Below are 27,783 nucleotides of genomic sequence, written 5' to 3' on the forward strand. Positions count from 1 at the left end.
TACTTTTTTATTTTCCTTATTCGGTCCCATTTCCTAAAAAGGAAAATTTTCTTTTCTGGTATTTGTGGAAATGAGAGGAAGGGAACAGGGAAGACTCTTTAGGTACCTTCACTTTTTCCCTTTGAGTGTATATCTCACTGTGTGTAGGGGATACTGATCATCTTTAGGCTTTTCATGACCTATAAGATCTAATGTCTTCAAATAGCCACTTAAGACCATTTAAATCTATGGATTTTGTGCCTTTAGTTATACAGTTTGGAGGTTTAGATGATTTTTTTAGGAAAACATTTCCTTATTTTTCTTTTTGAGTTTGAACATACAAGGTATTCCAAAAGTTATAGTGCATTGTAAAGCTTTAGTATCTTAAAATGACCATAAGAATTTTGAGGCACCTTGTAAAAAAAAATAATATATACATTCATTCCTTTTCTTCTGATAATTTATATCTTTTTATATTGTTTTGATGAATGGTTATGGTTGGGAAGTTTACATTAGTTTGATAGGTAATTATAGTGTACTAGGTAAGGATAGTAAAAATGAAAGAAATTTGCTGCATGTCATAATACTTAACCCACGAAGTACCTAATTCTCTTTTCCTAAAATTCTGTGATTCAGGGAAAGTATTGGTTGTACTAAGTTATGTTTTTGAAATTAGTGTTGTTAACTCGTTTGGGCCAACCATTAGGCCTAGAACTAACTTTACTATATAAAGCCATTTTTAATAAAGTTTCTTTTAATGAGATTTTATACATATTAAGTGGCAGCTATTACTAGACACATTGAATTAAAATAGCAAGGGTTATTATTTAATTATTAAACTTTCTGTGTAATGTTCTAAGGTTTACAAATCATTTTGCATACATTAACCAATTTTACCTCATAACAGTTTTGTTGAGTGACTACCATGGAACAAAAGAAACAACCTTCTGAGAAGTGAAATAACTCACCATTGTCACATGTCTAATGTACATCAAATTTAGGAATCTGGCCCAGATATCTAGTGATCAAGTCATGCTCCACAATGGCTAAACCTCAGTCTTTTTATTCTAGTTGACTTTTGAATTCTGTTTTATTTTTATTTTTACTTTTCTGTAAATCCCCATCCTACACGTTTTATATTTTTTCATAGTTTTTTTTCTTTTGGTTAGAGTGCCTTCTTTCCGGAGGCATTTTTATTCTCCTTCCTCCTTTTTCCATAGATGCCTTTATTTGCCTTACTCTGGTCACCAAAAGATTGAAGATGTGGGCTTAATGGAGACAAGCCACTTAAAATGGAAGAGAAACTGAAGTTGAGTTACCTTGTGTGATAGGGTGGGAACATGCAGCTTCGTTGGAAATTTGGGATTCACTGGGATCAATGATATTGTTTTATTATACATATATGTGGACGTGTGTATTTTTATGTCTATTGTATGCTTTATGCATGATATAATAATACATGTACAATATAACTATATTCTGCATTATGTATGCATGTATCATGTGTGTTTATGTGTATATATTATATATAAACAAATATACATATTTATGTGTATAATATAACAATATTGCACATTATATATGTACATATAGGTATATGTGTTCATGTACCTATACGTAACACGTATACTAATGCATATACATATATAGAAACATACATACGTGTATGTGTGTATTAAGTCCTTCAGTATGTATTTGAAAATTATCAATTGAATAGAAAAAGTCCTAACAGATAATTCAGCTATAGTATAAGTAGTAATATGCATCAACTTTCATCAATCTTCTTTATTTTCTATAATAAATTCTTTTCAGTAATTACCGATTCAATTTTGGATATTTCATAAGAGCAACTTATTTTGAGAAACAGCAATTTGTTAAAATTCCTGAGAAATTCATTGTAGAAAATATTTAACTTATCAACTTTTTATAGGAAAAAACATTTTTTTACTAATGATGCAATTCTATTTAAATGCGATGGGGAAATTATCTTATAGTTTATCATCCTTTGTGAGTAATACTCTGAATTAATAGATTTCTGAGTCTAACATCACTCACTTACTGATAAAAATAAGTTTGCATTTTCCTGATCTTTGTATCCAGAGTCCGGTTTATAACTTATGTTAGCATTTGTGATCAAGAAAGAGTATAGGCTGAAAGAAATAATTCATGTGATTTAGGAGATGATAACCTTTCAGTGTTAATTCCTTCTCAGCGGTGTTACAGATTTCAAATATTACTGTTTTTTATTTAAAAATTTAAGTTACCTCCACTTAATCATTCATATGGCAGAGTCTTTTCTCTAATCTTACCTGTGTTGAGGGTGAGATAAGAACAAACATCGTCATGGTTGACCTGCTTGAGATTGAATTTTTTGAAGAAAAAACACCTTATAATATTCTCACCATGTAATTACATTTCAAGTTTATTCTCATTTTAAAAGTATGGCTAGTATTTTTAAAATGTTTGTAAGTTTTTACATTTTTAGTAGCAATTAAGCATCTAGTTTCTGGAATTGAAGACATTTTAGTATAAAAGTTGAATATAAACTTAAATTTACTATATGTGACTTATTTCATATGATAGTTTGAAAAATATTCTTATAAATATTATTTTTATTGTTTTCTTTTTTGTTAGTGGATTACAGACACAGTGAAACCAGTGCAACAGCACTAATGGTTGCTGCAGGAAGAGGTTTTTTGAGTCAAGTAGAACAGTTGATCAGTATGGGAGCCAATGTCCATAGCAAAGCATCAAATGGCTGGTAATTTTTTTAAACCTCAGTCATATGTGTTTTTATGTCTATTCATTTATTTGTACTTTTACGCTAAAAATTCTTTCACGTGCATTTGGATAGATAAATAATAAAATAATTGCATGTTTTGGATGTTAATTTAAAGGAAAGTCGATCTTAGATTGAGTCTTTGAAATTTTGGCAGGATGGCTTTAGATTGGGCTAAACACTTTGGACAGACTGAGATTGTAGACCTTCTGGAGTCTTACAGGTAAGGCAATATTCTTGCTTTAAAGATATTTCATACACATACACACATATATGTGAGAAATCTTTGTTTTAAGATGATATACTGTAATAAAATTGAGGCAAACATCTGTATAATATGATATTCTGTTATTAAAGATGTTTTATTTGTTATTTTTGTAGGAATATGATACTAGATAAGAATCAATGGGGTTTGACTTATTTTTTATTAATAGACTGAAAAATCAGAAGATAGTGCCCTAAGTTTTTAATTGTAATGAAATAAATGGATGTTTTAATAATTTTTAAAACAATGTTATTACCATTTTAAAGATTTTTTTAAAAATAAGTTCTGCTCACTTATTTTACCCTACTACAAGAATATTTTTAATATTTTATTTTTTCCCAAGTGCATGTAAAACAATTTTTAACATTCATTTTTTTTTTTTAAATGAATTTTGAGTTCCAAATTCTCTTGCTCCCTCCCTTCCCTTACTCCACCATAGGCAATAAGCAGTTTGATATAGGGTTACACATGTACAGTCATTTGAAACATTTTTCCGTATGAAATTATGTTGTGAAAGGAAACATATACCAAAAGAAAACCCATGAAAAAAACAAAGAGAAAAATAGTAATCTTTGATTTGCATTCAGACACCCTCAATTCTTTCTCTGGAAGTGAATAACTTTTTTCATCATGAGTCTTTTGGAATTGTCTTGGATCATTTCTTTGCTGAGAATACCTAAGTTATGCACAGGTGATCATCATGTAACATTGCTGTTATTGTGTATAGTGTTGTCCGGGTTCTACTCACTTCACTTTACATCAGTTCATATAAGTCTTGGCAGGTTTTTCTGAAAGCCTCCTGCTCTTTATTTCTTAGCACAGTAATATTCCATCACAATCATGTATCATTTTTTTCAGTTATTCCCCAGATGATGGACATTCCCTCAGTTTATAATTCTTTGCCACTACAAAAAGAGCTGCTTTAAATACTTTTGTACATGTAGATCCTTTTCCTTTTTTTTTATCTTTTTGGGATGCAGACCTGGTAGTGGTATTGCTGGGCCAAAGGGTATGCAGTTTTATTGCCCTTTGGGCATAGTTCCAAACTGCTGTCCACAATTGTTGGATTAGTTCACCATTATACCAACAATGTATGAGTATGCCAATTTTCCCATGTCCCCTCCAACATTTATCATTTTCCTTTTCTGTCATGTTAGCCAATCTGATAAGTGGTACCTCAGAGTTTTTTTAATTTGCATTTCTTTCATCAGTAGTGATTTAGAGCATTTTTTCATATGACTGGAGATAGCTTTGATTTCTTCTTCTGAAAATTGCCTGTTCATGTCATTTAACCATTTATCAGTTGGGGAATGACTTGTATTCTTATAAATTTGACTCATTTCTCTGTATATTTGAGAAAAGAGGCCTTTATGACAGATACTTGCTATAAAAATTTTTTTCCCAGCTGTTTTCCTTCTAATCTTGGCAGCACTGCTTTGCTTGTGCAAAACCTTTTTAATATAAAATGACCAAAATTATCAATTTTATATGCTCTTTTTCTTCTTTGGTCATAAATTCTTCCCCTATCCATAGATCTGACAAGTAATTATCCCATGTTCCCTTAACTTGTCCTTTGTCTAAAAATGTCTAAAAATCACTTACCCATTTTGACCTTTTCTTGTTATATGATGTGAGATGCTGGTCTCTACCTAGTTACAACCTTACTTTTCAGTTTTCCTAACAATTTTTGCCAGGTAGTGAGTTCTTGTCCCAAAATCTTGGGTCTTTGGGTTTATCGAACACTAGATTATAATGGTCATTTACTCCTGTGTATTGTATGCCTAATCTATACCACTGATCCACCACTCTATTTCCTAGCCAGTACCCAGATTGTTTTGGTGATTACCACTTTATACAGTTTTGAAGTCTGGTATAGCTAGGCCACCTTCCTACAAATTTTTTTTCATTGATTTTCTTGATGTTCTTGACTTTTGAACTTCCACATGAATTTGTCATGATTGTTTCTAGCTCTATAAAATAGTTTTTGGTAGTTAGATTTTTATGGCACTGAATAAGTAGGTTAATTTAGGTAGAATTGTCTTTTTAGTATATTGGCTTGGTCTCCTGATGTACAATTACTGTTTTTCCAGTTGTTAGGATGTGATTTTATTTTTGTGAGAACTGTTTTGTAATTGCGGTCATATTGTTCTAGAGTTTGTCTTTGCAAGTCATTTTTCAAGTATTTTATGTTGTCCACAGTTATTTTAAATGGAATTTCTTTTTCTGTCTCTTGATGCTGGGCTTTATTGGTAGTATGTAGAAATGCTGATGACTTATGTGGATTTATTTTATATCCTGTAGCCTTGCTAAAGTTTTTTATTTCAAGTAGTTTTTTAGTTGATTCTCTAGGATTCTCTATGCCATCATCATATGCAAATAGTGATAATTTTCTTTTCTCATTGCCTATTCTAATTCTTTAAATTTCTTTTTTCTTCTCTTATTGCTATAGCTAGCATTTTTTGTACTATGTTATAGTAGTATTGATAATGGGCATCCTTGCTTAACCTCTCATGTTATTAGGAAGACTTCTAGCTTATCTCCATGACAGATAATGCTTGCTGATGGCTTCAGATAGATACTGATTACCATTTTAAGGAAAGTTCCATTTATATTTATGTTTTCTGGTGTTTTTAATAGGAATGGGTGCTGTATTTTGTCAAAAACTTTTTCTATATCTGTTGAAATAATTATTTGATTTCTTTTGGTTTTGTTATTGATATGGTCAGTTATGCTGATAGGTTTCCTAATATTGAACCAGCCCTGCATTCCATACATTCCTGGTATATGATCCATGTTTGTTGATCCATAGTATATGATCCTTGTGATACATTGTTGTAATCTCCTTACTAGCATTTTTAAATTTTTTTTTCACATCAGTCATTAGAGAAATTAGTCTGTAGTTTTCTTTCTCTTTTTTAGTTCTTCCTGGTTTAGGTATCATTTGTGTCTTAAATGAAATTTGGTAGAGCTCCTTTTTGCCTATTTTTCTGAATAAAATATATATAGTTTTCGAACTAATTGTTCTTTAAGTGGTTGGTAGAATTCATTTGTGGATCCATCTGGCCATGGGGATTTTTTTTTAGGGCTACATACCAAGGCCTATATATGTGTATGTTCATCCTTCATTGCCGAAGAAGACCATGCCATCAGAGAAATGATGACATGCCTTGCACTTGACTTTGATTTGAGTGAGGGAGGGCTGTGCACGTCACCAGCCTCACTTCTCCTCCAGAGCCATCTGAATCCAGTGACCAGATATTCATCAGGATGACTGGAGATGACCCAGGATGAGGCATTTGGGGTTAAGTGACTTGCCCAAGGTCACCCAGCTAGTGAATGTCAAGTGTCTGAGGTGAGATTTGAACTCAGGTCCTCCTGACTCCTGCACTGATGCTTTATCCACTGCACCACCTAGATACCCCTTTTTTACCAAGGCCCATGCTGGCTATGTAAGGGACCTCACTGCTGCCTCATGCATGGTAGCAGGACCTTGCTACTTCCTTGCTGGGGTATGGCCTGTTGCTGGCTTACTTTCACTGCCTGCAGTGCATTGCAGTCACTCATGCCTCATTGCGACAGTTCTTTTCTGTTGATATTCTAAATTATCTAAAACTAGAAAATTGTTTCTCTGCTCCTTTCTGTCACTCCAGAATTTGTTTTGAGGTGTTATTTTAAAGTTGTTTGGAGGGGAATTTGGGAAAGCTCTGGCAAGTTCCTACCTTACTTTTGCCATCTTGACTTCACTTTCTAAGTCAGCAAGAATCTTATCAAAGACAATTGTAGGGAAAATTGTTTTTATTTCACATAGGATGTCCATTCTCTTAAAATAAGTGAAACTCTTAACGTAATGATCTTATGGAATGGAATGCTTTTGGATTTATTTTTTTCTTTTAACATGAATTTACTAGACAAAGTAAAACTTGAGAACTACAGTAGGTAGTGTTACTGTTGTTTTAGGATGGGCAGTAAGGTGTCCTAATTTAGTACCAATTATTAAAAGAGCCCTTAAGTAACCTGCAAAGGTCACATTGTCCTAGATCTAAATAGAGACACCTGAAGCACCATTATAGGAAATTCACATCAACCTGCTATAAAATCTGGAGCACTTAGAAGTTTAAAATATTTCTGTGGGTATATTCTAGAGTACTTGTTCCTGTGCCAGGTTTATCTCATCAATCTCAGCTTATTTTGGAACAATAGTATGTGAATCAATATGGTTAAGTTTTGGATTAGTCATCTTCCAAGAACAAAAAACAAAGGTATAGGACCATTAGCTTTCTGAAAGCTCTAATATTTTTTGATGGTGTCCCCTTCAGATCCTCTAGGTATTCAAATGAAGAGGGTCTAAAAGTATTCTTTGAATTGCCATATGGCAACTGGACAGCTCATTTTATTTTTACAGGTCTTGACCATTATTTAAAGAAATTTGTGAACCTTGAAAAGTAAATAAAACAAAAAAGTAAATGAAAAGCAAATTTACTGAGAAATGTGTGATAAGCTTTTAAAAAACATTTTTATTGATTGCTTTGGTTTTTATTTCGCATTTCCCAAATGTATTGTTCTTTTACTCCCCCGCCTAACAAGCCCCTGTCTTACAGAAAGATTAAAGAAGAGGGGGGGAACAGATCAACTCACATACTGCTTTTATTTGACCATATATGGAATTTTCTATACTTAGAACCCTACCTTTTCAATGAAAGATAGGAAAAGCATTTGTTGACTCTTTTCCAGGTCCATACTTGATCATTTTAATTATTCATTGTTCAGTTTTGTTTCTTCTTTGTGTTTATATTGTAGTCATTTGTATATTGTTTTCCTGATTTTACTTACTTCACTGTCAGTTCATATAGGGCCTTCCATATTTCTCTGTATTTTTTGTTTGTTTTTTCTTACAGTGCATTAGTCATTCTCCAACCAATATGTTCTTGCTTTGTCTTCAGTTCTTTGCTATCCCCCCCAAAAAAATCCTGCTATGAATTTTTTGGTCTGTGTAGTGTATTTCTTTCTGTTATTGTCATCTTGTAGTTTATGCCTGTGTAGTAGGTATATATGAGTCAAAAGTAATAGACGTTCCCCCAAAGAGATCAGGGAAAAAGGAAAAGGACAAAGATATTTATATCAGCTCTTTTTGTAGTGGCAAAGAATTGAAAATTGAAGGGATGTCCATCAATTGAGGTATTGCTGAACAATTTGTGTACATGATAGTGATGAAATATATTGTGCTATAAGGAATACAAGTAGAGGATGCTTTCAGAAAAAATCTGGGAAGATTTACATGAAATGGTACAAAATGAAATGAGCAGAACCAGGGGAACACTGTATATAGTAATCACAGTATTATAAGCATCATCAGCTGTGAAAGACTTAACTATTCTCAGCAATACAGTGATCCAAGACAACTCTGAAGGACTTATGATGAAAAATGCTATCCACCTCCAGAGAAAGAACTGACGTCTGAATGCCAATGGAAGCATCCATTTTTTTATCCTTTTTTTAAATTTTTTGGTCTGTATTTTCCTTCACAACATGACTAATATGGAAATGTTTTTTCATGCCTGCACATTTATAATTGATATCATATTCCTTGCCTTCTCCAAGAGGGAGAGGTGTGGGAGAAAGGGACAAAATTTGGAACTCAAAAATTTACAAAACAAATGACTCCTTTTTCAGCCTGTTAAAACCACTGCCAGCACTGTCAATTAAATGAAAACATTTCTAATAATGATTTTTTTTTTGTCTGCACCTGTGATTTCAACAGTGTGGAAATTGTGTTATAATTCACATTTTTATGGTACTTTAAGGTTTACAAATCACTTTCCTCACAACAACCCTTTGGAATTGGAGGTGTGATGTTATCATTCTCATTTTACAGATAAAGAAAATAAGGCTCAGAGAAATTAAATAATTTACATAGGGCAATATAGTCAGTTAAAGGTGAGAATCAAAATTTGAACACAGGTCTTCTGACTCCCAAGTTCAGTGTTCTTTCCACTATATCTTACTGCTGTCTCCATAAATTGTTTTACCACAACCCCAGAAGAAAAGCAGAAAAAATGGCACAGAATTGGCATTTATTTGCCACCAAGGAAACTTTAATTTAGGTCACCTTCTTAATTTTGAGGATATTAAGATTATAAGTATATAATTTTGTTTTCTAACAAGATGAGATCTTATCATTACATATTGTATTAATAAAAGTTGTTATTCAATCGTATCTGCCTCTCTGTCACCCCATTTGGGATTTTCTTGGCAAGCCCTAATTCACCGATCTGGTCAAGTAGCACAGCCTATTTAAAATAGACACTGATTCTACAATACCTTAAAGCGGTAATTGTAGTTGGTGTGACTTTTTGGTGTTCCAGGGTACAAAAAGGCCAGCTTTTAGTGCCTTATATACGTTATGTGTCTGAACCTAACCTGTATTTGTTACTACAGATATTGTCCCCATCTTAGTGATAAAGAAGCTCAAGTTCAGAGAGGTTAAGTGACTCGTCGATGGTCTTATACCTCCTAAGAGTTGGAGAAAAAATTTGAACTCAGGATTTCCTGACTCCAAACTGTAACCCTGTTTTCTATGCCATGTTTCTTCAAGGGGACTTCAAGCACCTTTGAAACCCCAAATAGCAATTATCATTAGGCTATGGGAATATGCCATCTATTTGACAGTATAGTAGTAGGTAAAATAAATTTGTAATATAATATTGAGAAAATACTGACTTTTGAAATTTTACTTTTTATGAGAAATTAAATTTTCTTTATTCTGTTTGCTTTTTAAGTGCTTCATTGGAGTTTGGAAATCTAGATGAAAGTTCCTTAGTCCAAGCAAATGGAAGTGATCTTAATGCAGAAGACAGAGAATTACTGAAAGCGTACCATCACAGCTTTGATGATGAAAAAGTGGACTTGGATTTGATTATGCACCTTCTCTATAACATCTGCCATAGCTGTGATGCTGGTAAATATGTACTGTATGTTAAACTTAAGGAACCAAAATAATTCTGTTTTAAGGTGATTTTTGTTTTTTCCAAATTATTTATGTGGAGTTATGTATGTATATATATATATATATATATATATATATATATATATATATATATGTATGTGTGTGTATAGTAATGCATGAATAGTTCCAAAAATGATTTTAGTATTACAAATTGGCTATACTTAGGTTGTTTCATATTGGTAGACCTTCAGTAAATATTTCTTGTTTGATTCAAGTTGTATTAAGTTTTGTTGGACTTTTTTTTTTCTTTATTTTTCCCATAGGCGCAATCTTAATTTTCCTGCCTGGATATGATGAAATTGTTGGACTGAGGGATCGCATTCTGTTTGATGACAAGCGTTTTGCAGATAATGCACATAGGTAGAATCATAGAATTTTAGAACTGGAATGGCCCTTAGAGATTATCTAGTTCAAGTCATGTATTTTATAGATGAGAGGAAATTGAAACCCAGAGAGGTGAAGTGATTTATCTGAGTGAAGCTGAAGTTTTCTTATTTAGTTCATTGCTAATCTTCTTTAATGTTCTGTTATACTATCTCTTGTTGCCTATAGGTATCAAGTCTTTATGCTTCACTCAAATATGCAAACTTCTGATCAGAAAAAGGTACTAAAAAATCCACCCTCAGGCATTCGGAAAATAGTAAGTATCATACAGTTTTTCATTTCAATTCTTTTTTTTTTTTCTGTTTCTAGCATTACTTTAAAAATAATATTCTTATTGCAGATCCTTTCTACCAATATTGCAGAAACCAGCATTACAGTCAATGATGTTGTCTTTGTTATCGATTCTGGCAAGGTGAAAGAGGTATGTTTTGTTGTTGTTAGCTCCCATGTATTTAGTTATCACCAGGTGTTTGTTGGACATATTGTGTTGCATGTTTGTCCAAAACTAGACAGTAGAATTTCCCTCAAATTTCAGTATTTTAAACTTCCTGTTATTGTCAAGGGAGAATACAACCATCCTTCCATTAACTCAGGTTCATAACTTTGGTGTCGTCCTTGATTTTTCACTGTGACTCACCCACATATCCAGTCAGTTTCAAGTTTTGTCATTTCTGTCTTCAGAGCATCTCTCATACCTTCCCTGTCTATTCACACAACCACCATCCTAGTTCAGGCTCTCATCATGTCTTGCCTGTGTTATATTGCAGCAGCCTGTTAGTGTTAGCGTAACTGAGTGGCACAATGAGTAGAGTGCTGGCCCCAGAATCAGGAATACTTTTCTTCTCAAGTTCATATCTGGCCTCACATACTTACTAGCTGTGTGACCATGGGCAAGTCACTTACTTAACCTTGTTTGCCTCATCTAAAATGATTAAACCACAGCAAATTAGTCAGTCTTATCTAAGTCTCTCCCTCTTGCATTCTGTCTTCCACAAAAGCAACAAAAGTTATTTTGCTAAAGCGTACTTTGACCATAATACCTCCCTATATTCAGTAAAGTCCTGTGGCTCTTACCCCTAGGGTAAAATATAAACTCCTCTATTTGCATTTAACAAATGCACAAAAGTTCTTCACAACCCATTTCCAACTGCTCTTTCAGTCTTTTTCTACATTACTTCCCTGCAGACACTCTGTGGTCTGGCATACTTGCTGGTCCTCAGAGGTAATGCTCCATCTTCCTTCCTTGTGCCCTTGCACTGTATGTCTCCTATTCCTTCCTCATCTCTGCCTCTCAAATTCCTGATTTTCTTCAAAAGACTCAGTTGAAATGCCATCTTTTGTTCCTTTCTTGGTCCCTTCAATTGCTAGTGCCTCTAAGTTTATTAAATACCTATTTCATATGTATCTTGTATATAACTATATATGTATATGTTTTCTCCCCAGTTAGAATGCTCACTTCTGAAGGACAGGGACTATTTTGCTTTTGTCTTTAGATCCCTAGCACTTGATAAAATGTTGGGTACAAAGTTTTTGTTGTTGTTCAGTTGTTTCAATCTTGACCAACTCTTCATGACCTCATTTGAGATTTTCCTGGCAAAGATACTAGAGTGTATTTGCCATTTCCTTCTTCAGCTCATTTTGCAGGTGAGGAAACTGAGGCAAGCAGTGTAGTGACTTGTTCAGAGTCACATAGGTAGTAAATGTCTAAGTCCACATTTGAACTCAGAAAAGTAAATCTTTCGAACTTTAGGCCCAGTATTCTATCCACTGACACTTAGATGCCCTTGGTACAAAATGGATGCTTAATAAATCCTTGTTGATTGATAGTGAATCACTTCACCACTTAGATCTTGAAGAAAGTAATAGATCAGATCTGAGCCTAATGGACATTCTTACAGCCAGAATTCACTATAATAAAAATGTTCTTGGTCTCAGGTGTTGTCCTATTATTGTAAAGACAAGTTTCTTATCTCAGAGCAGACTAAATACTGAATCATAAATACTTAAATACAATGAATTCTTATCTCCTTTGTACATTAAAAGACACTTACTAATATGGGAGGGAGGGAGACTGGCATCTGATTATTTAATATTATGTGAGGAGGGAAGTAGAGGTATTACAAAGTTGTAGAAACTTTTCATTTGGACGATAGTAGATGGTAGCAAAGGGTAATGAAGTTTCCTAGGGGGGTGCTAGAAGTAACCAATACCCTTGTTTTTCTTAAAAGAAGAAAAAAACCAAATGAAACCTTATCTTCTCAGTTCCCTCTTTCTGTATAGTGACAGTTTTCATATTTTATGGAATACTCAATAGAAAAATAACAGACAATGAATGAAACTCTTCAGGAATGTTTCTCAACTAATCAATAGTAGAAGCAATTAATATTTTAGAAAAAAATGTTTTCCACATCATTGAAAAAAATCTATATTGAATCTGCACACTAAAGGGCATAATTAAGCTTCATTAAGATTATTTTCTTTCAATTATTGGATACTTTGAGGAACTAAAATTTAGAACTAATCACATTAGAACAATTCTAATGTGAAAGAATTTGGGCACTTTTCAGAAATTTACCATAACAGATGAAACATAACAGATGAAAATTACAAAAGATGCATTTTATTTTATTAATGATTTTGTCTGGTAAAAAAAAATTAAGCTATTATAGATGAAATCTTATTCACAGCTAATTAGATATCTTATGAGAAAACTAAATTGTTTTAATATATTTTTGTAAATAGAAGATCCTAGATTAGACTCATAGGTTAGAACCAAAAGGTACTTTTGAGATTAATTAGTCCGGTTTCCTCATTTTGCAGAGGAGGAAACGGAGGTGAAATGACTTGCCTAATGTCCAGTAGTAAGAGATAATACCTGGAATTTGAACCCAGGTCCAATGACTCCAAATTTATTATTTATTCCACTGTCCAGTGTTGCCCCTTCTTTTGCTATGCCAGTTAAGAAATTATTTAAAAATTAGTTGAGAAAATTTTAGATGCGCTGGTTTTAAAGACTACTATATTAATATTATGTATTAATAATATAAGCACAGATATGTGTTGCACAGAGCACTGGGCTTGGAGTCAGGAAGGCTTATATTTATGAGTTCAAATCCAGCCTCAGACACTTACTAGCAGTGTGACCCTAGGCAAGTCACTTCACCTTGTTTTCCAGAGTTCCTCATCTGTAAAATGAGCTAGAAAAAAAACAAACGGCAAAGCACTCCAGTATCTTTGCCAAGAAGACCTCAAAATGGGGTCACAAAGGGTTGGACATGACTGAAATGACTCAACAACAAAAATTAATAATATATTTCTCTGCATGAAGTGGACAAACAAGAAATATCTCATTCTGTTGTATATTATGTAAGCAATGGCTTTTAAAAAGCTTCTTTTTGAACTATATTATGTAAACTTTTTTCCCTTATGTATATAAAATGTTATACAAATGAAAAAGCTATAAACTTTTTCTTATAAGTAAACTAAGCCTAGAGTGCTTTATGCACATTTAACAGATTCAGTTCTGAATATTCTGTTGGGAAGGGAAAATCTAGAGAAAAGATAAACATGATTCTTTTCCTCATAGATCTTTTGCTCTAACGGAGATTAAGACACAGATGTATCTCTACTATAAGAGAATATATAATACATATTTTAAAGAGGCCCAAAACCTAGTAAGGTCCAATGTGGAGTGAAAGGCGATGGAGGATAGCCACTTTTTCTCTCTGGTGAAGTGCTGTAGGATTCACATTCTGGTTTTGTGACTGTACAGGCAGATGGGTGTCTCAGTAGAGAGAGTGCTGGGCCCTTCTTTAATTAGGAAGACCTAAGTTTAAATCCAGCCTCAGATAATTATTACCTATGTGACCCTGGAGAAGTTTTAACCTCTTTTTGCTTCATTTTCCTCAACTATAAAATTACTTTGCAAGGCTGTTGTCAGTATCAAATGGGATATTATTTGTAAAAAAAACTTTGCACATTTACTGGCATGTAGTAGGCACAAAAAAATGCTTCTTCTAATTCTAATTCTTTTTCCACTGGGCTGTATTGTAGTTTAGAATCCATGCTTTGGAAATAACTTACACCTCTGTAATTAATTTTAATTTGGGGAACTTTGAAGGTTTATGATTGCTGTGGATAGTATTTACTGTGTTTTAATTTTATGATTCTGTTTGTTTTTATGTCTTGTGTTGATCTGTTGCACTAGAAGCCTAGCAAAGTCTCGAAGAGAAGGGGCTTTGAATTCTTCATTCTGGGGAAGGGATCTGGTCAACAAGAATTGTTTTCATTCTTCCTAGCATGCCATAGCCACCAAGAAATGTATTTCAAATAAACATGAGTCCTTTTTCTCTGTACTCTCAGGGAAAATGTAATCCACCTTTTAGGTACTTTTTTTACTTTTTAAGTAAATTTAGAAAGGGGAATTGTTAGACTAGAGCATTATGCAACAATTATGAGAAATGATAACATTCTTTCAGCAGAATAGAGCAGCAAGCAATTCAACATTGTAAGTATAGTTTTTCCTGAGTTGAATTTTCACAATGTTGCTCATTGGAAAAGAATTTTGGATTATTTATTATATTACTCCTTTCCATTACTGTTTCTGAGAGGTAGTAAGGATTATGTATAAAAATATAGTGATAAAACTCTTTACTATTCCTTGTTAAAGGATTTTCATGCTTTTATATTTGAATGTGAACTAAATATTGCAGAAATCCTTTGATGCCCTGAATTACGTTACGATGCTAAAAATGGTGTGGATTTCAAAAGCCAGTGCTATCCAAAGAAAAGGCAGGTAATGTGTATTTAATGTGGATTTTATTAAATTTAAGATACTAATTTTGCATGTTAATGTTAAAAATTGATGTTGAAACTTGGACATGAGAGGTGATAAAGTGTAATTGGAGGAACTGTAATCAAATTCAATTTTGTCATTCACTCTCTTTGTGACATTGTGCATTATTTGAGCTGTCTGGGCCTCAATTTTCTTACCTATAAAATTAGAGCACTGGACTAGATCAAGGTTTTTAACCTTCTTTGTGTCGTGGATTCCTTTTTCATTCTGGTAAATTTTATGGACTCATTCTCAGGATAATGTTTTTGAATGCATAAAATAAAACATGTAAGATTACTAAGGAAACCAATTAATTTGAAATAATACAGTTGTCAAAACATTAAAAAGAAAACAAATTTATGGATGAATCCCTGAACTAGATGAACTCTTAACATACTTCTGGCTCCAAATCCTCTGATACTGAGATACTTTGATTTATTAATTCAAAAGCAAGAATAAAATCACTTTCCTGGATCAATAATTCCTTTCTTCACTGATGCAGATTGAAACACCTCTATGCCTTCTTATGCCATGTGATTCTTATTCCTGTAAGTCCTTCACTGAGGATATATGGATATTTACTGGAGGCTTCTTTTAGTTCTCATCCTACCTTTCTGATTGCTTCTTCTCTCCTTTATTGAATCACTCCCTAACTGGATTGTCCCCAAATCTCTGTCCTAAGCAGTTTTCTCTTATCCTGTACACTTTCTTGATTACTTCAGTTTATCTCTATTTCAGTGTTTCACAGACCTGTGTATTCAGGTTCTGTCTTACGAATTTTAATCTGATATTACCAACTGCTTATTGAACATTTCTAACTGGATGTTCTTGTGACATCTTAAAATCAGTATACTAAAAACAGAATTTATTATTTTTCCCTACAATCCCAACCCTCTTCCAAACTTCCCTATTTCCGTCAAAGATGTCAACGCTTTTCCAGTTTCCCAGTTAAACAATCTCAACATTATCCATAACCCCTTATTCTCTCTTACACCTCATATCCTATACACTCAGTTACTGTATACTGTGTTTCCACTTCTATAATATCTCTCACATCTGACCCCCTCTCTCTACTCATAAAGCTCTTTATCACCAGAGTTCAGGTCCTTATCGCCTCTTGCTTTAGATTACTGCAATAACCTCTTAATCTCAGTTTAAAAACCATTGCAAAATCATTGAGACTAGAGGTGGGATGTCATATGAGGAATAGGAAGAAGTCCAGTTTGGCTAGGTCATAAAGTACAAGATTCGGAGGAATTAGAGTGGTGAGAGACTTGAGTCAGGGAAGAGAGGAAAGAGCTTGTCTAATCACAAAGAATTGAGAAGTGTAGACAGTGTATATAGATGACTTTTTCAAGGAATTTGGCTGAGAAAGGTAAGAGAGATATAAAACATAAGGGTATGTTACAGTTTAGTGAAAGTTTTTTTAAAGATGCAAAAGACATGGGCATATTTAAAAGCAGTAGGTAATGAACTAAGAGACAGGGAATGCTTGAAGATTTGAGAGAGATGGGGACTGATTTTTAGACTGTTTTCTACAAGAGAAAATGAAAAGAAATAGATCAAGAGCAATTGTAAAGAAGTTGACTTTGGCAAGAAGGACCACTTTTTTGTCAAGAGACTTCGTTATTGTTGTGTTTGTCCTTAGTTCTCCAGGCTTAGACATCAGGGCAATGATGACATGACTTGCTGTTGACTTCGGTTTGAGTGAGGGAAGGTGGTGCAGGGTTACCAGCCTCACTTTCTCCTCCAGAGCCATCTGGTTCCAGTGGCCAGATATTTGTCAGAATGACTGGAGACGGCCCCCAAGAAAACTGGAAAAGTAGGAGGGAGTAGGAGATAGTATTCGTTGATTGTCATTCACTAATTGTCCAACATATTTAACTTTTTAAAGGTCCTTGCCTTCCTTTTTTTATACATATTTTAATAGTTTTATTTATTTTTAGATTTAAACATTCATTTTCACAAAATTTTGAGTTCCAATTTTTCTCCCCATCTCTTCCCTCTCCCACCCCATAACACTTTGCATTCTGATTACCCCTTCCCTCAATGTACCCTCCCTTCTGTCACACCCCACCCTTTCCTTATCCTCATCTTCTCTCTTGTCTTGTAGGGCAAGATAAATTTTTATACTCCATTACCTGTATTTGTTATTTCCCAGTTATATGCAATAATAATTCTCAGTATTCTCTCCCTCTCTCCCTCCCCATCCATCCTCACTGAGAAGGCAAGCAATTCAATACAGGCTATGTATGTGTCATTTTGCAAAAGACTTCCATAATAGTCATGTTGTGTAAGACAAGCTGTATTTCCCTCCATCTTACCCATGCCCCCATTTTTTTTTCTGCTCTCTCATTTGCCCTTGTCCCTTCCCAAAAGTGTTTACTTCTAGTTACTCCCTTCTCCCATTTGCCCTCCCTTCTGTCGTCCTCCCACACCCCACTTATCCCCCCCTCCCCTACTTTCCTGTAGTGTAAGACAGATTTTCATACCAAATTTAGTGAGCATATTATTGCCTCCTTAAGCCATATGTGAAGAGAGTAAGCTTCACTTTTCCCCTCTCACCTCCTCCCTTTTCTCCTCCATTGAACAAGATTTTTCTTATCTCTTTTTATGAGTGATAGTCTGCCCCATTCCATTTTTCCCATTCTCCTCCCAATATTTTTCCCTCTCACCCCTTAATTTTATTTTACTTTTTTGTGGATATCATCTCTTCTGATTCAACTCAACCTGTACTCTCTGTCTAGGGGTGTGTGTGTGTGTGTGTGTGTGTGTGTGTGTGTGTGTGTGTGTGTGTGTGTGTGTGTGTGTGTGTGTGTGTGTGTACACGTATGTATGTATGATCCCTCCACCTACCCAAATACTGAGAAAAGTCTCATAAGTTACAAGTATTATCTGTCCATGTAGGGATGTAAAAATAAAGCTTTAGAAAGTCCTTTATGATTTCTCTTTCCTATTTACCTTTTTATGCTTCTCTTGATTCTTGTGTTTGAAAGTCAGATTTTCTATTCAGTTCTTGTCTTTTCATCATGAATGCTTGAAAGTCCTCAATATCGTTGAATGACCATTTTTTTCCCATGAAGTATTTTGCTCAGTTTTGCTGGGTAGGTGATTCTTGGTTTTAATCCCAGTTCCTTTGACTTCTGGAATATCCTATTCCAAGCCCTTTGAACTCTTAATGTAGAAGCTGCCAGATCCTGTGTTATCCTGATTGCATTTCCACAATACTTGAATTGTTTCTTTCCAGCTGTTTGCAATATTTTCTCCTCGACCTGGGAACTCTGAAATTAGGCCACAATATTCCTAGGAGTTTCTCTTTTTGGGTCTCTTTCAGGAGGTGATTGGTGGATTCTTTCAGTATTTAATATTTCAATATCTTCTATGACCTGAGCACATTTCATATTCATTTTCTAGGCTAGAGGCAGAAGCCTTGATTTCCTCTGACAGTATGCATTGTTCTTCCTCATCTGAAAGGATGGAAGGAGATACCTGTTCACCAAGAAAGTAACCTTCTATGGTCTTATTTTTTTTTCCCTTTTGGGGGCATTTTTCCCAGCTAGTTACTTGACTTCTGAATCCTTTGTCAAGAGGAAGGTCCTAGTGCTCCTCCTCCCCCCAGGACTGTGCTCAGGACTGAGATTCAGATCCCCTGCTCAGTTCCCCCAGAGACTTTAAGCTGAGTCGCTGGGACAGTGGACCCATGCTGCTCCTGTGGCCACCATAGCCTCCCACTGCTGCTGCTGCCTTTGCCGCCATCTGGGGCCAATACTGGGGGGACCTCGCTCCCCTCTCATTCAGCTGGGAAAGCCCTCCCACACTGACCTTTGAAGGTTTCTTTGGCGCTTGTGAGTTGAGGGATCTGGGACCCTCCCTGCTAGGGATTCTGGCCTGGAGGCCTCTTCTGGTCCTGTTCCTCCCCGTGCCACATGGCCAGGGCTGGGCTCTGCTCCACTCAGTGTCCTGTGGGGTAGAACTTTCCTGTCGGCCTTCCAGGTTACCTTTGGCTGGAAATCTCTTTCATTCTGTCATTCTTTTGCTTCTGCTGCTCTAGAATTTGTTGAGAGTCATTTTTTACAGGTATTTTGTGGGCTGTGGGGGGAAGGACTAGAGTATATGCGTCTTTTTACTCTGCCATGTTGGCTCTTCTCCCCTCCCACCCCCTTGCCTTCCTTTTTTGCAGTCTTTTTATTACATTTTTCTATTTTTGAATGGGACACATTGAGATCCTCAACTATTAAAGTTTTGTTATATATTTCCCCCTGTAGTTTGGTTAGCTTTTCCTGAAAGTATTTAAATGGTATGACATTCATTTCATATATTCTGAGTATTGATAGTATTTCATTATCTGTGGCATCTTTAAGTATAATGTATCTTTCTTGCTTTTATCTTTTGTAACCATTTCTATTTTCACTGTTTCCTTGTCTGAGATCGTGAGTGACACATCTGCAAACATTTTTAGATTGATATGCTATAATAAATTCTGCTCTAGCCCCTCAATTTAATTCAGTCATTGTACATCTTTATGCTTGAAGTCTGTTTCTTATAAACAACATATTGTTGGAATCTGCTTTCTAATTTATTCTGCTACCTTCTTCTATTTTATGGGTGAGTTCATGGTGATGGTTGTTAAATGTTTTTCCTTCCATCATATCCTCTTACAGTTTTTATCTCTTCCTTGCTTCTCCCATCCCCACTTTTCAAAGAGCAAAAGTGGAGAAGGAAACAGAATGGGATTGACATTAGTAATCCATAATTGAAGTGGTTGCATTCCATTCCTTTGCCACTCCTTTCTTCCCTCAACTGAGACCCCCTCACTGAATTTTTATATTCTTTTACCATATAATACCCCTTTGATTCATTTTCTATAACAGAAGTTTGTTTTGCTTCCCTGGATCCATCCTTTCTCTTAAATTTCTGTTTCCCCTTTTCATACTTATTTCTTTTTCCTCCTTGTAAACTAAAGAGAGAGGGTGTATATGTGTGTGTGTTTGTGTGTGTTTTCAGCCCTTCTTTGCCCAAATAGTTCATTAGATGCCTTATTTCCCCAGTTCCACCTCCATGGTTTTTTTACCCTTTTAATGAGAGTTCTTTGAGGGCAGGGCCTGCCTTTTTGTTTTTGCTTTTGTTTGTAGCACCACATTGAGTATAGTATCTGTGTGTCTAACACAGTACTTGGTGCATAGTAGGTACTTAGTAACCATTAGTTGCATAATTAATCCCACTTATGAGTCAGAATTAAATTCTTTATATCTTCCATAAACATTTTATTAACTTTTCCCTTCCTTTTGTTTCCTTTCTTAAAAATAACAAAATAGAACCAAACCACTTTTAGGCTTTGTGTTTGACTTTATTCTCTTTGTGACCCTTGAGATTTTGAATGAATACCTTTGTCTTTTCCACATATTGTAGTGTAAGCATTTGAACATCATTTATTCTTTTTTGGATGCTCAAGTATATTTACCTTTCTAAATTTGTCTTTTCTTGTGTTTTTGTTTCAAAGATTCAACTCAGATATAGTCTTTTCTTTAGCAATGTTTATAAGTTCTTTTTTCTTTTTTATCAAAAGTCTATTTTCCTCCAGTGGGATTATATTGTTTTACAGAATAGGTTTTTCATAATTGTATCCTTTTTCTTTCCCCTTTTGTTACTGCTTTCTAGGATTTCCTTTCATTTATAAAAACTGAAGCTTATCCTTTTATGATCTTTGCTGTGTTTCTTTGAATACTTTCTTTCTGGCTTCTTGCAATATTTTTTTCTTTGAACTGTAAGCTGTGGATTTTGGGTATTCTTGGGCATTTTCAATTTTAGGTTCTCAAGGTGAAGATCATTTGTTTTGCCAACAGCCATTTTAACAAAGTTTAATTATTAACAGTTTAATTATAAAACTTTGTACTATGCAATAGTCCATACAACACATATTTTAAGCATTTTTATGTAGAGTTTTTTGTACCACTTTCTAATCTGTTAATTATTTGAAAGAGCTCAGAATCCATCTCACTCAGCAGACAGTACTTTTGCTAAGAGAAGAGACTGGCAGCAAATTGCAGTGTCAATTTAAAGTGAAAGCTCAGTTGTGAAACACTGTAGAGAGAATGAGTGAAGGTGGTGGTATATATGGTGGTATCTATCAATATGCATATATACATGATCTCACAGAAAGGGAGAAAAGCATTTGAGAAAATCAGGTTGTACAAACCTTGGCATGAGGTCCAGCAAAACCAGATTATCATGAGAACATTTGTAGAAGATTAGAAAGAGGACAATAGATATTAGCAGCAAAATGTAACAATTTTGGTCATGTTTTATGATAATCTGGTCCTGTTGATGAAAGTAAATTCTACTATTTTAAAAACCCAATGAACTACGTGAGAAATTGGTAATGGCAATTTAAGAACATGAAGTTAATAAGAATAACAGTACCTGATCAAATACATGTAGAAGGGTGGAGCTAAGATGGCAGAGTAGAAAGATGGACCTGTAGAAAATACCTGTAAAAATGACTAAAGAAATTCTAGAGCAGCAGAAGCCACAAAACGAGAGAGTGAGAGAGATTTCCAGACCAAGAGAGCCGCTAAGGCCGACAGGGAAGGTCTATTGCACCAGGCATGGAGTGGAACATAGCCCAGCCTTGACTGCAGGGCACCAGCAGAAATAGGGCAGGAGCAGACCTTGGGGGCAGAATCCCCCACAGCAGCTGCAGTTCCCAGATTGCTCAACCCAAAACACCAAAGACAGCTTCAAAGGCCAGTGAGAAAGTGCTTTCACCTGTGTGAGAAGGGAAACCTTTCTGGCCTCAGCAGCCCCAGGGTGGTAGCAGTTCCTGCAGCACAGCATGCATTTTAGGAACCCTCAGCCTAAAGCCCCTGGGGGAATTGCTGGGCTGATCTGGACCTCAGCCATGAGTGGTGGCCCTGTGGTGACGAGGAGTGCTGGCTGGCCTGGTGGAGCTGGTGGAAGCTCTGGAGAGGGAACCCTATTGGCAATTCCTGGGCAGGACAGAGTGCTTGTGGTTGCTCACAGACAAGAATGCAGGCCAGGAGAGGAGTAAACTCCTATCCCTTGTTTGTGCCACCTTGGAGGAACTGAGAACTTACAGGTCTCCAGAGTATACCCTTCTCTTGACAAAGGACTCAAAAGTCAAATAACTGGCTGGGAAAATGCCCCAAAAAGGGAAAAAAAGTAAGACTACAGAAGGCTACTTTCTTGGTGAACAAGTATTTTCTTCCATCCTTTTGGATGAGGAAGAACAATGCTTACCATCAGAGAAAGACCTAAAAGTCAAGACTTCTGCATCCAAAACCTCCAAAATAAATATTCAATGGTCTCAGGCCATGGAAGAGCTCGAAAAGGATTTTGAAAATCAAGTAAGAGATGTGGATGAAAAATTGGGAAGAGAAATGAGAGCATTGCAAGAAAATCATGTAAAGCAAATTAACAGCTTGCTAAAGGAGACCCAAGAAAATGCTGAAAAAAAAATAACACCTTTAAAAATAGGCAAACTCAATTGGAAAAAGAGGTCCAAAAAGCCAGTGAGAAGAAGAATGCTTTAAAAAGCAGAATTAGTCAAAAAGAGGTCCCAAAGCTCACTGAAGAAAACAGTTATTGAAAAATTAGAATGGAGCAAGTGGAAGCTAATGACTTTATGGGGAAACAAGAAATTACAAAACAAAACCAAAAGAATGAAAAAATAGAAGACAATGTGAAATATCTCATTGGAAAAACAACTACCTTGGAAAATAGATCCAGGAGAGACAATTTAAAAATTATGGAACTACCTAGAAGTCATGATCAAAAAAAGAGCCTAGACATCATCTTTCGTAAAATTATCAAGGAAAACTGCCTTGATATTTTAGAACCAGATGGCAAAATACATATTGAAAGAATCCACTGATCACCTCCTGAGAGAGATCCAAAAAGAGAAACTTTTAGGAATATTGTGGCCAAATTCCAGAGTTCCCAGGTCAAGGAGAAAATATTGCAAGCAGCTAGAAAGAAAAAAGTTCAAGTATTGTGGAAACACAATCATAATAACGCAAGATCTAGCAGCTTCTACATTAAGGGATCAAAAGGCTTGGAATATGATATTCTGGAAGTCAAAAGAACTAGGATTAAAACCAAGAATCACCTATCCAGCAAAACTGAGTATGATACTTCAGGGGAATAAATGGTCATCCAATGAAACAGAGGACTTTCAAGCATTCTTGATGAAAAGTCCAGAGGTGAATAGAAAATTTGACCTTCAAACACAAGAATGAAGAAAAGCATGAAAAGGCAAACAGGAAAGAGAAGTCATAAGGGACTTACTAAAGATGAACTCTTTACATTCATTCCTACATGGAAAGATAATATTTCTAACTCTTGAAACTTTTCTCAGTATTTGGGTAGTTGGAGGGATTTTATGTACACACACACACACACACACACACACACACACACACGCACGCACGCACGCACGCACGCACCACAGGGTGAGTTGAATAGGAAGGGATCATATCTAAAAAAATAAAATTAAGGGATGAGAGGAGTATATTGGAAGGAGAAAGTCTGAAATGGAATGGGGCAAATTATCTCCATAAAAGAGGTAAGAGAAAGCTTTTTCATTGGAGGGGACAAGGGGAGAGGTGAGAGGGAAAAACTGAAGTTTATTCTCATCACATTTGGCTTAAGGAAGGAATAACATGCACAGTCAACTTGGTATGAAAAGCTATCTTACACTACAGGAAAGTAGGGGAGAAGGGGATAAGTGGGGTGGGGGGATGATAGAAGAGAGGATAAATGGGAGGAGGGAGTAATTAGAAGTAAACACTTTTGGGGAGGGACAAGGTTAAAAGAGATGATAGAAGAAATGGGGAGCAGGATAGGATGGAGGGAAACATAGTTAGTTTTACACAACATGACTGTTTTGGAAGTCATTTGCAAAACTGCACATAGATAGCCTATATTGAAATGCTTGCCTTCTCACTGGGGATTGGTGGGGAGGGGAAGAAGGAAGAGAAGTTGGAACTCAAAAGTTTTAGGAACAAATGTTGGGAATTCTTTTTGCATACAACTGGGAAATAAATACAAGTAATGGGGTATAGAAATCTATCTTGCCCTACAAGAAGAGAGAAGATGGGGATAAGGGATGGGAGGGGTGTGGTAGAAGAGAGGGCAGATTGTGGGAAGGGGTAATTAGAATGTACAGTGTTTGGGGGTGGGGGGAAGCAGAGATGGGGAGAAAATTTGTAATTCAAAATTTTGTGGAAATGAATATTGAAAACTAAATAAATAAATGAAACATACTCTATTAACAAAAATACATATAGAAGATATCCATGCTAGAAATGATAGTTTTAAGGAAACTCGGAATTTGATTTTTAAGATATCTCAAGACTTCCAGAATGATGGAATAGCTTTTTGGTACTTTTAACCAGAAAAGGGCAGCCAGGTGATTAGAGGCAATTGCCAACCCATACCTGATTTCTCATGTCTATAAAATTTTTAAGACTACTTCACAGTATTTATTAAAGCGCAATTAATTAATGAGATTCTTTCAATAACTTGTTGGTTCATAAACTATATCAAATACATTTATTAAATACCCTTTTTATGTGGTGGAATATTAGGAATTGAAGGATTTAGAAAGATATGATTCTTGCCTTCTAGGAATTTAAAAAGTTAGCAACATTATTCAAGCTTTCACTGTACAAATCAGTATTGCACAAATAGAAGGAGAAATTAGAGTGGGATCAAATACTTGATCAGAGGAAAAAGTGCCAGGAAATGGATTTTGGAAGAGGAAAATGACACAGAAGAAATTCTGCATGGGAAGAATATAAGACAATAGCTAACAAATATTATTTAGAAATAACAATATGGATTGAAAAAGGAAAATAAAAATGTTAACATTATTTGTTTATCAAAGGTTAGTTAGAGAGTGTTGGGAATTTTAAGTAGATAAGATAGGCTCAGAAAAATCCATAGTTTCTACTTTTGTGTCATCTATAAAGCATATATTTCATAGTAAGGGTATGATTTTAAGAGCTATTTGCACAGTGAGGAATATGGGTTAGTGGGTAAGAGTAGAATAGAATGAAGTAATGAAAAAAGAAAAACTTTGAACAAATTTCTCAGAATTCAGTGCCATTGGGGAAAAAAACAAACCTAGATTGTGGGACAGGAGGACCGTAGGATGGGAGAGGAGATTAAAGAAATGTGATAACTGGTAATCATATTATAGTTTGAAGTTGGAAGGAACCTGAACTATCACATTATCAGAGTTGGAAGTAGCCATTTAGTTCAACTCATACATAAAAGCAATATATAGTAATACATGACAAGTGTATTACTTTCAAGGCAACCCATTCCATTTCTTGGTAACTTTTCTTGTTAAGAAGTTTTTTTCTGAAATTTAACCTTTGCCTCTTTACAACTTTCATCGATTTTTCCTGTGTACTTCTGGGTCCAAATAGAACAAATCTAGCCCCTCATTCGCATATCAGTCCTTCAGATATTTGAAGAAAATTATCACATGTCCTTGGAGTCTTTTCTTATCTATCCGCAATTTTTAAATAAAATTTTGCGTAACATGATCTCAAGGCCCATCCTCATTGCCTTCTTCTGGTCGCTATCTTATAAAAAGTCTCTAAAGACTCAGAGATACAGAGCTGAAAAGCACCTTACAACATGGAGGCCCCTTCATTTTACAGATGAGGAAGCTGAAGCAAAGAAGTTACGTGACTTGTACAAGTTTACAGTTACTGTCAGAGACAGTATTTGAACATTTTTGTTGTTGAGTTGCCTTTCGGTCATATCTAACTTTTTATGACCTTATTTGAAGTTTTCTTGTCAAAGATACTAAAGTGGTTTGCTGTTTTTCTTCTTCAGATTGAGGTAAACAGGGTTAAGTGACTTGCCCAAGGTCACACAGCTAGTAAGTAAGTGTCTGAGACCAGATTTGAACTCAGGAAGGTGATTCCAGGCTTTCTTCTCCATCATCTAGCTGCTCCAGATAAGGACATAGGTTTTCCTCTTTCCAAGTCAGTACCTCTCTTAGATCACCCCTTACTCTGTGGTACCTAGAACTGAACGTACTACTCTAGATGAGGTCTGAGAAGGACACAGTACAGTGAGATCATCACTTTCCTTTTCCTAGATCTATGCAGCCCAAGATCACATGAGCTTTTTTGACTGCTATTTCCCTCTCTGATTCACACTGAATTTGTAATCCACCAAAACTTCGTTTTCAGAATTGTTGCCTAACCATGCCTTTCTCCATATTTTATTTCTGAAGGTGTTTTTATTTAGTTTTGGTCTTTGTCCCTAAATATAAAAATAATCCTATTAAATTTTGATGTGCTAGTACAGGGGTGGGACCCTGAGGCCACATGTGGCCCTTTAGGTTCTCAAGTGCAGCCCTTTGAATCCAAACTTCACAGAACAAGTCCCAGGATTCAAAGGGCCACATTTGAGGACCTAGAGGGTCACGTGTGGCCTCAATGCCACAGGTTCACCACCCCACCATGTCCAGATCTCCCTTACATCCTCATATTTTCTTCAGTTATAATAGCTGTCCTTCTCAGCTTGGTCTCTTAAGCAAAACTTGATGAACATGCCATTTGTGTCTTCTCATTTAAGTCATTAATAAAAATGTCAACAGCACAGGGCCAAGTACAGATCTTTAAAGTACTCCATTGGAGAAATTTTTTCACATTGACATTGAACCTTGAAAAACTCCTCTTGAGTTTGGCCATCCAACCAGTTTTGAATCTATCCAGTTGTATCATTACCATTTAATCTACATCTCTCTACCTTTTTCAGAGTAATTGCATTGTTGAAAGCTAGGTTTAAATCTAAGTAAAGTATGGCCATGGCACTCTCCTAAACTACTAGTTTAGTAATCTTTTTAAAAACAAAATGGTATTAGTCTAGTATAAGCTGTTCTGGTGAAGTCATGCCTTTATAATTCCTACTTCCCTTTCTAGATGTTCACCAAACATTTTTAAAATTAATACATTTTAAGATTTCCCCAGGACTGGAAGTCAAACTGTTCTAAAACCATTATAACCAAAACAGTCCTCTTCCCTCTTTTCAAAATCCAGAAACTTGCCCTTCTCTGTTCTTCTATTTCCTTTCCCTTTTCTATGATGTTTCATATATAACTGATAGTGACTCAACAGCCAGATCTCCTTGTCCTTTCAGGACTGAAGGATGTAATTTCTCTGGGCTTAATAACTAAAAATCATCAAGGGAAAATAGATGCTTTTTTACTAACTCCTTATATGATTTGGTTACTAATTCTGTTAGCTATTTTTGCTCTGTCATTTCCAATGTAAAGTTCATTTTCTAAAACAAAAACAAGAATTGTGAGCAGGTCTGCTTTCTTTGTCAATTATTTTTCTGTCTACCCTAAGCAAAGAACCTATTTTTTGATCCTTTTTTTCTCCCAATATAGTTTAAAATACACTTTTGTTGTCCTTGTAACTTACCTTGACAGCCTCAGCTTATTCTGAGTTGTATCATTTTTGAAATAAGTTGAACCACACCTTAGAGATTATCCA

The 27,783-nt window shown here is 35.2% G+C and overlaps 1 protein-coding gene across 1 annotated transcript in view; it reads left to right on the forward strand.

The window, feature by feature from the left end:
* Positions 1-27,783, forward strand: part of YTHDC2 (YTH N6-methyladenosine RNA binding protein C2) — a 90,602-nt gene that overhangs the window by 30,697 nt on the left and 32,122 nt on the right. Inside the window, exons 11-17 of the mRNA XM_072597186.1 lie at positions 2,614-2,740; positions 2,916-2,981; positions 9,800-9,978; positions 10,290-10,386; positions 10,579-10,666; positions 10,751-10,831; positions 15,123-15,205. Coding sequence (XP_072453287.1) covers positions 2,614-2,740; positions 2,916-2,981; positions 9,800-9,978; positions 10,290-10,386; positions 10,579-10,666; positions 10,751-10,831; positions 15,123-15,205 — 721 coding nt within the window. The remainder of the gene's footprint in view (positions 1-2,613; positions 2,741-2,915; positions 2,982-9,799; positions 9,979-10,289; positions 10,387-10,578; positions 10,667-10,750; positions 10,832-15,122; positions 15,206-27,783) is intronic.

Source organism: Notamacropus eugenii, chromosome 3 (genome assembly GCF_028372415.1).
Source record: "Notamacropus eugenii isolate mMacEug1 chromosome 3, mMacEug1.pri_v2, whole genome shotgun sequence".
NCBI lineage: Eukaryota > Metazoa > Chordata > Mammalia > Diprotodontia > Macropodidae > Notamacropus > Notamacropus eugenii.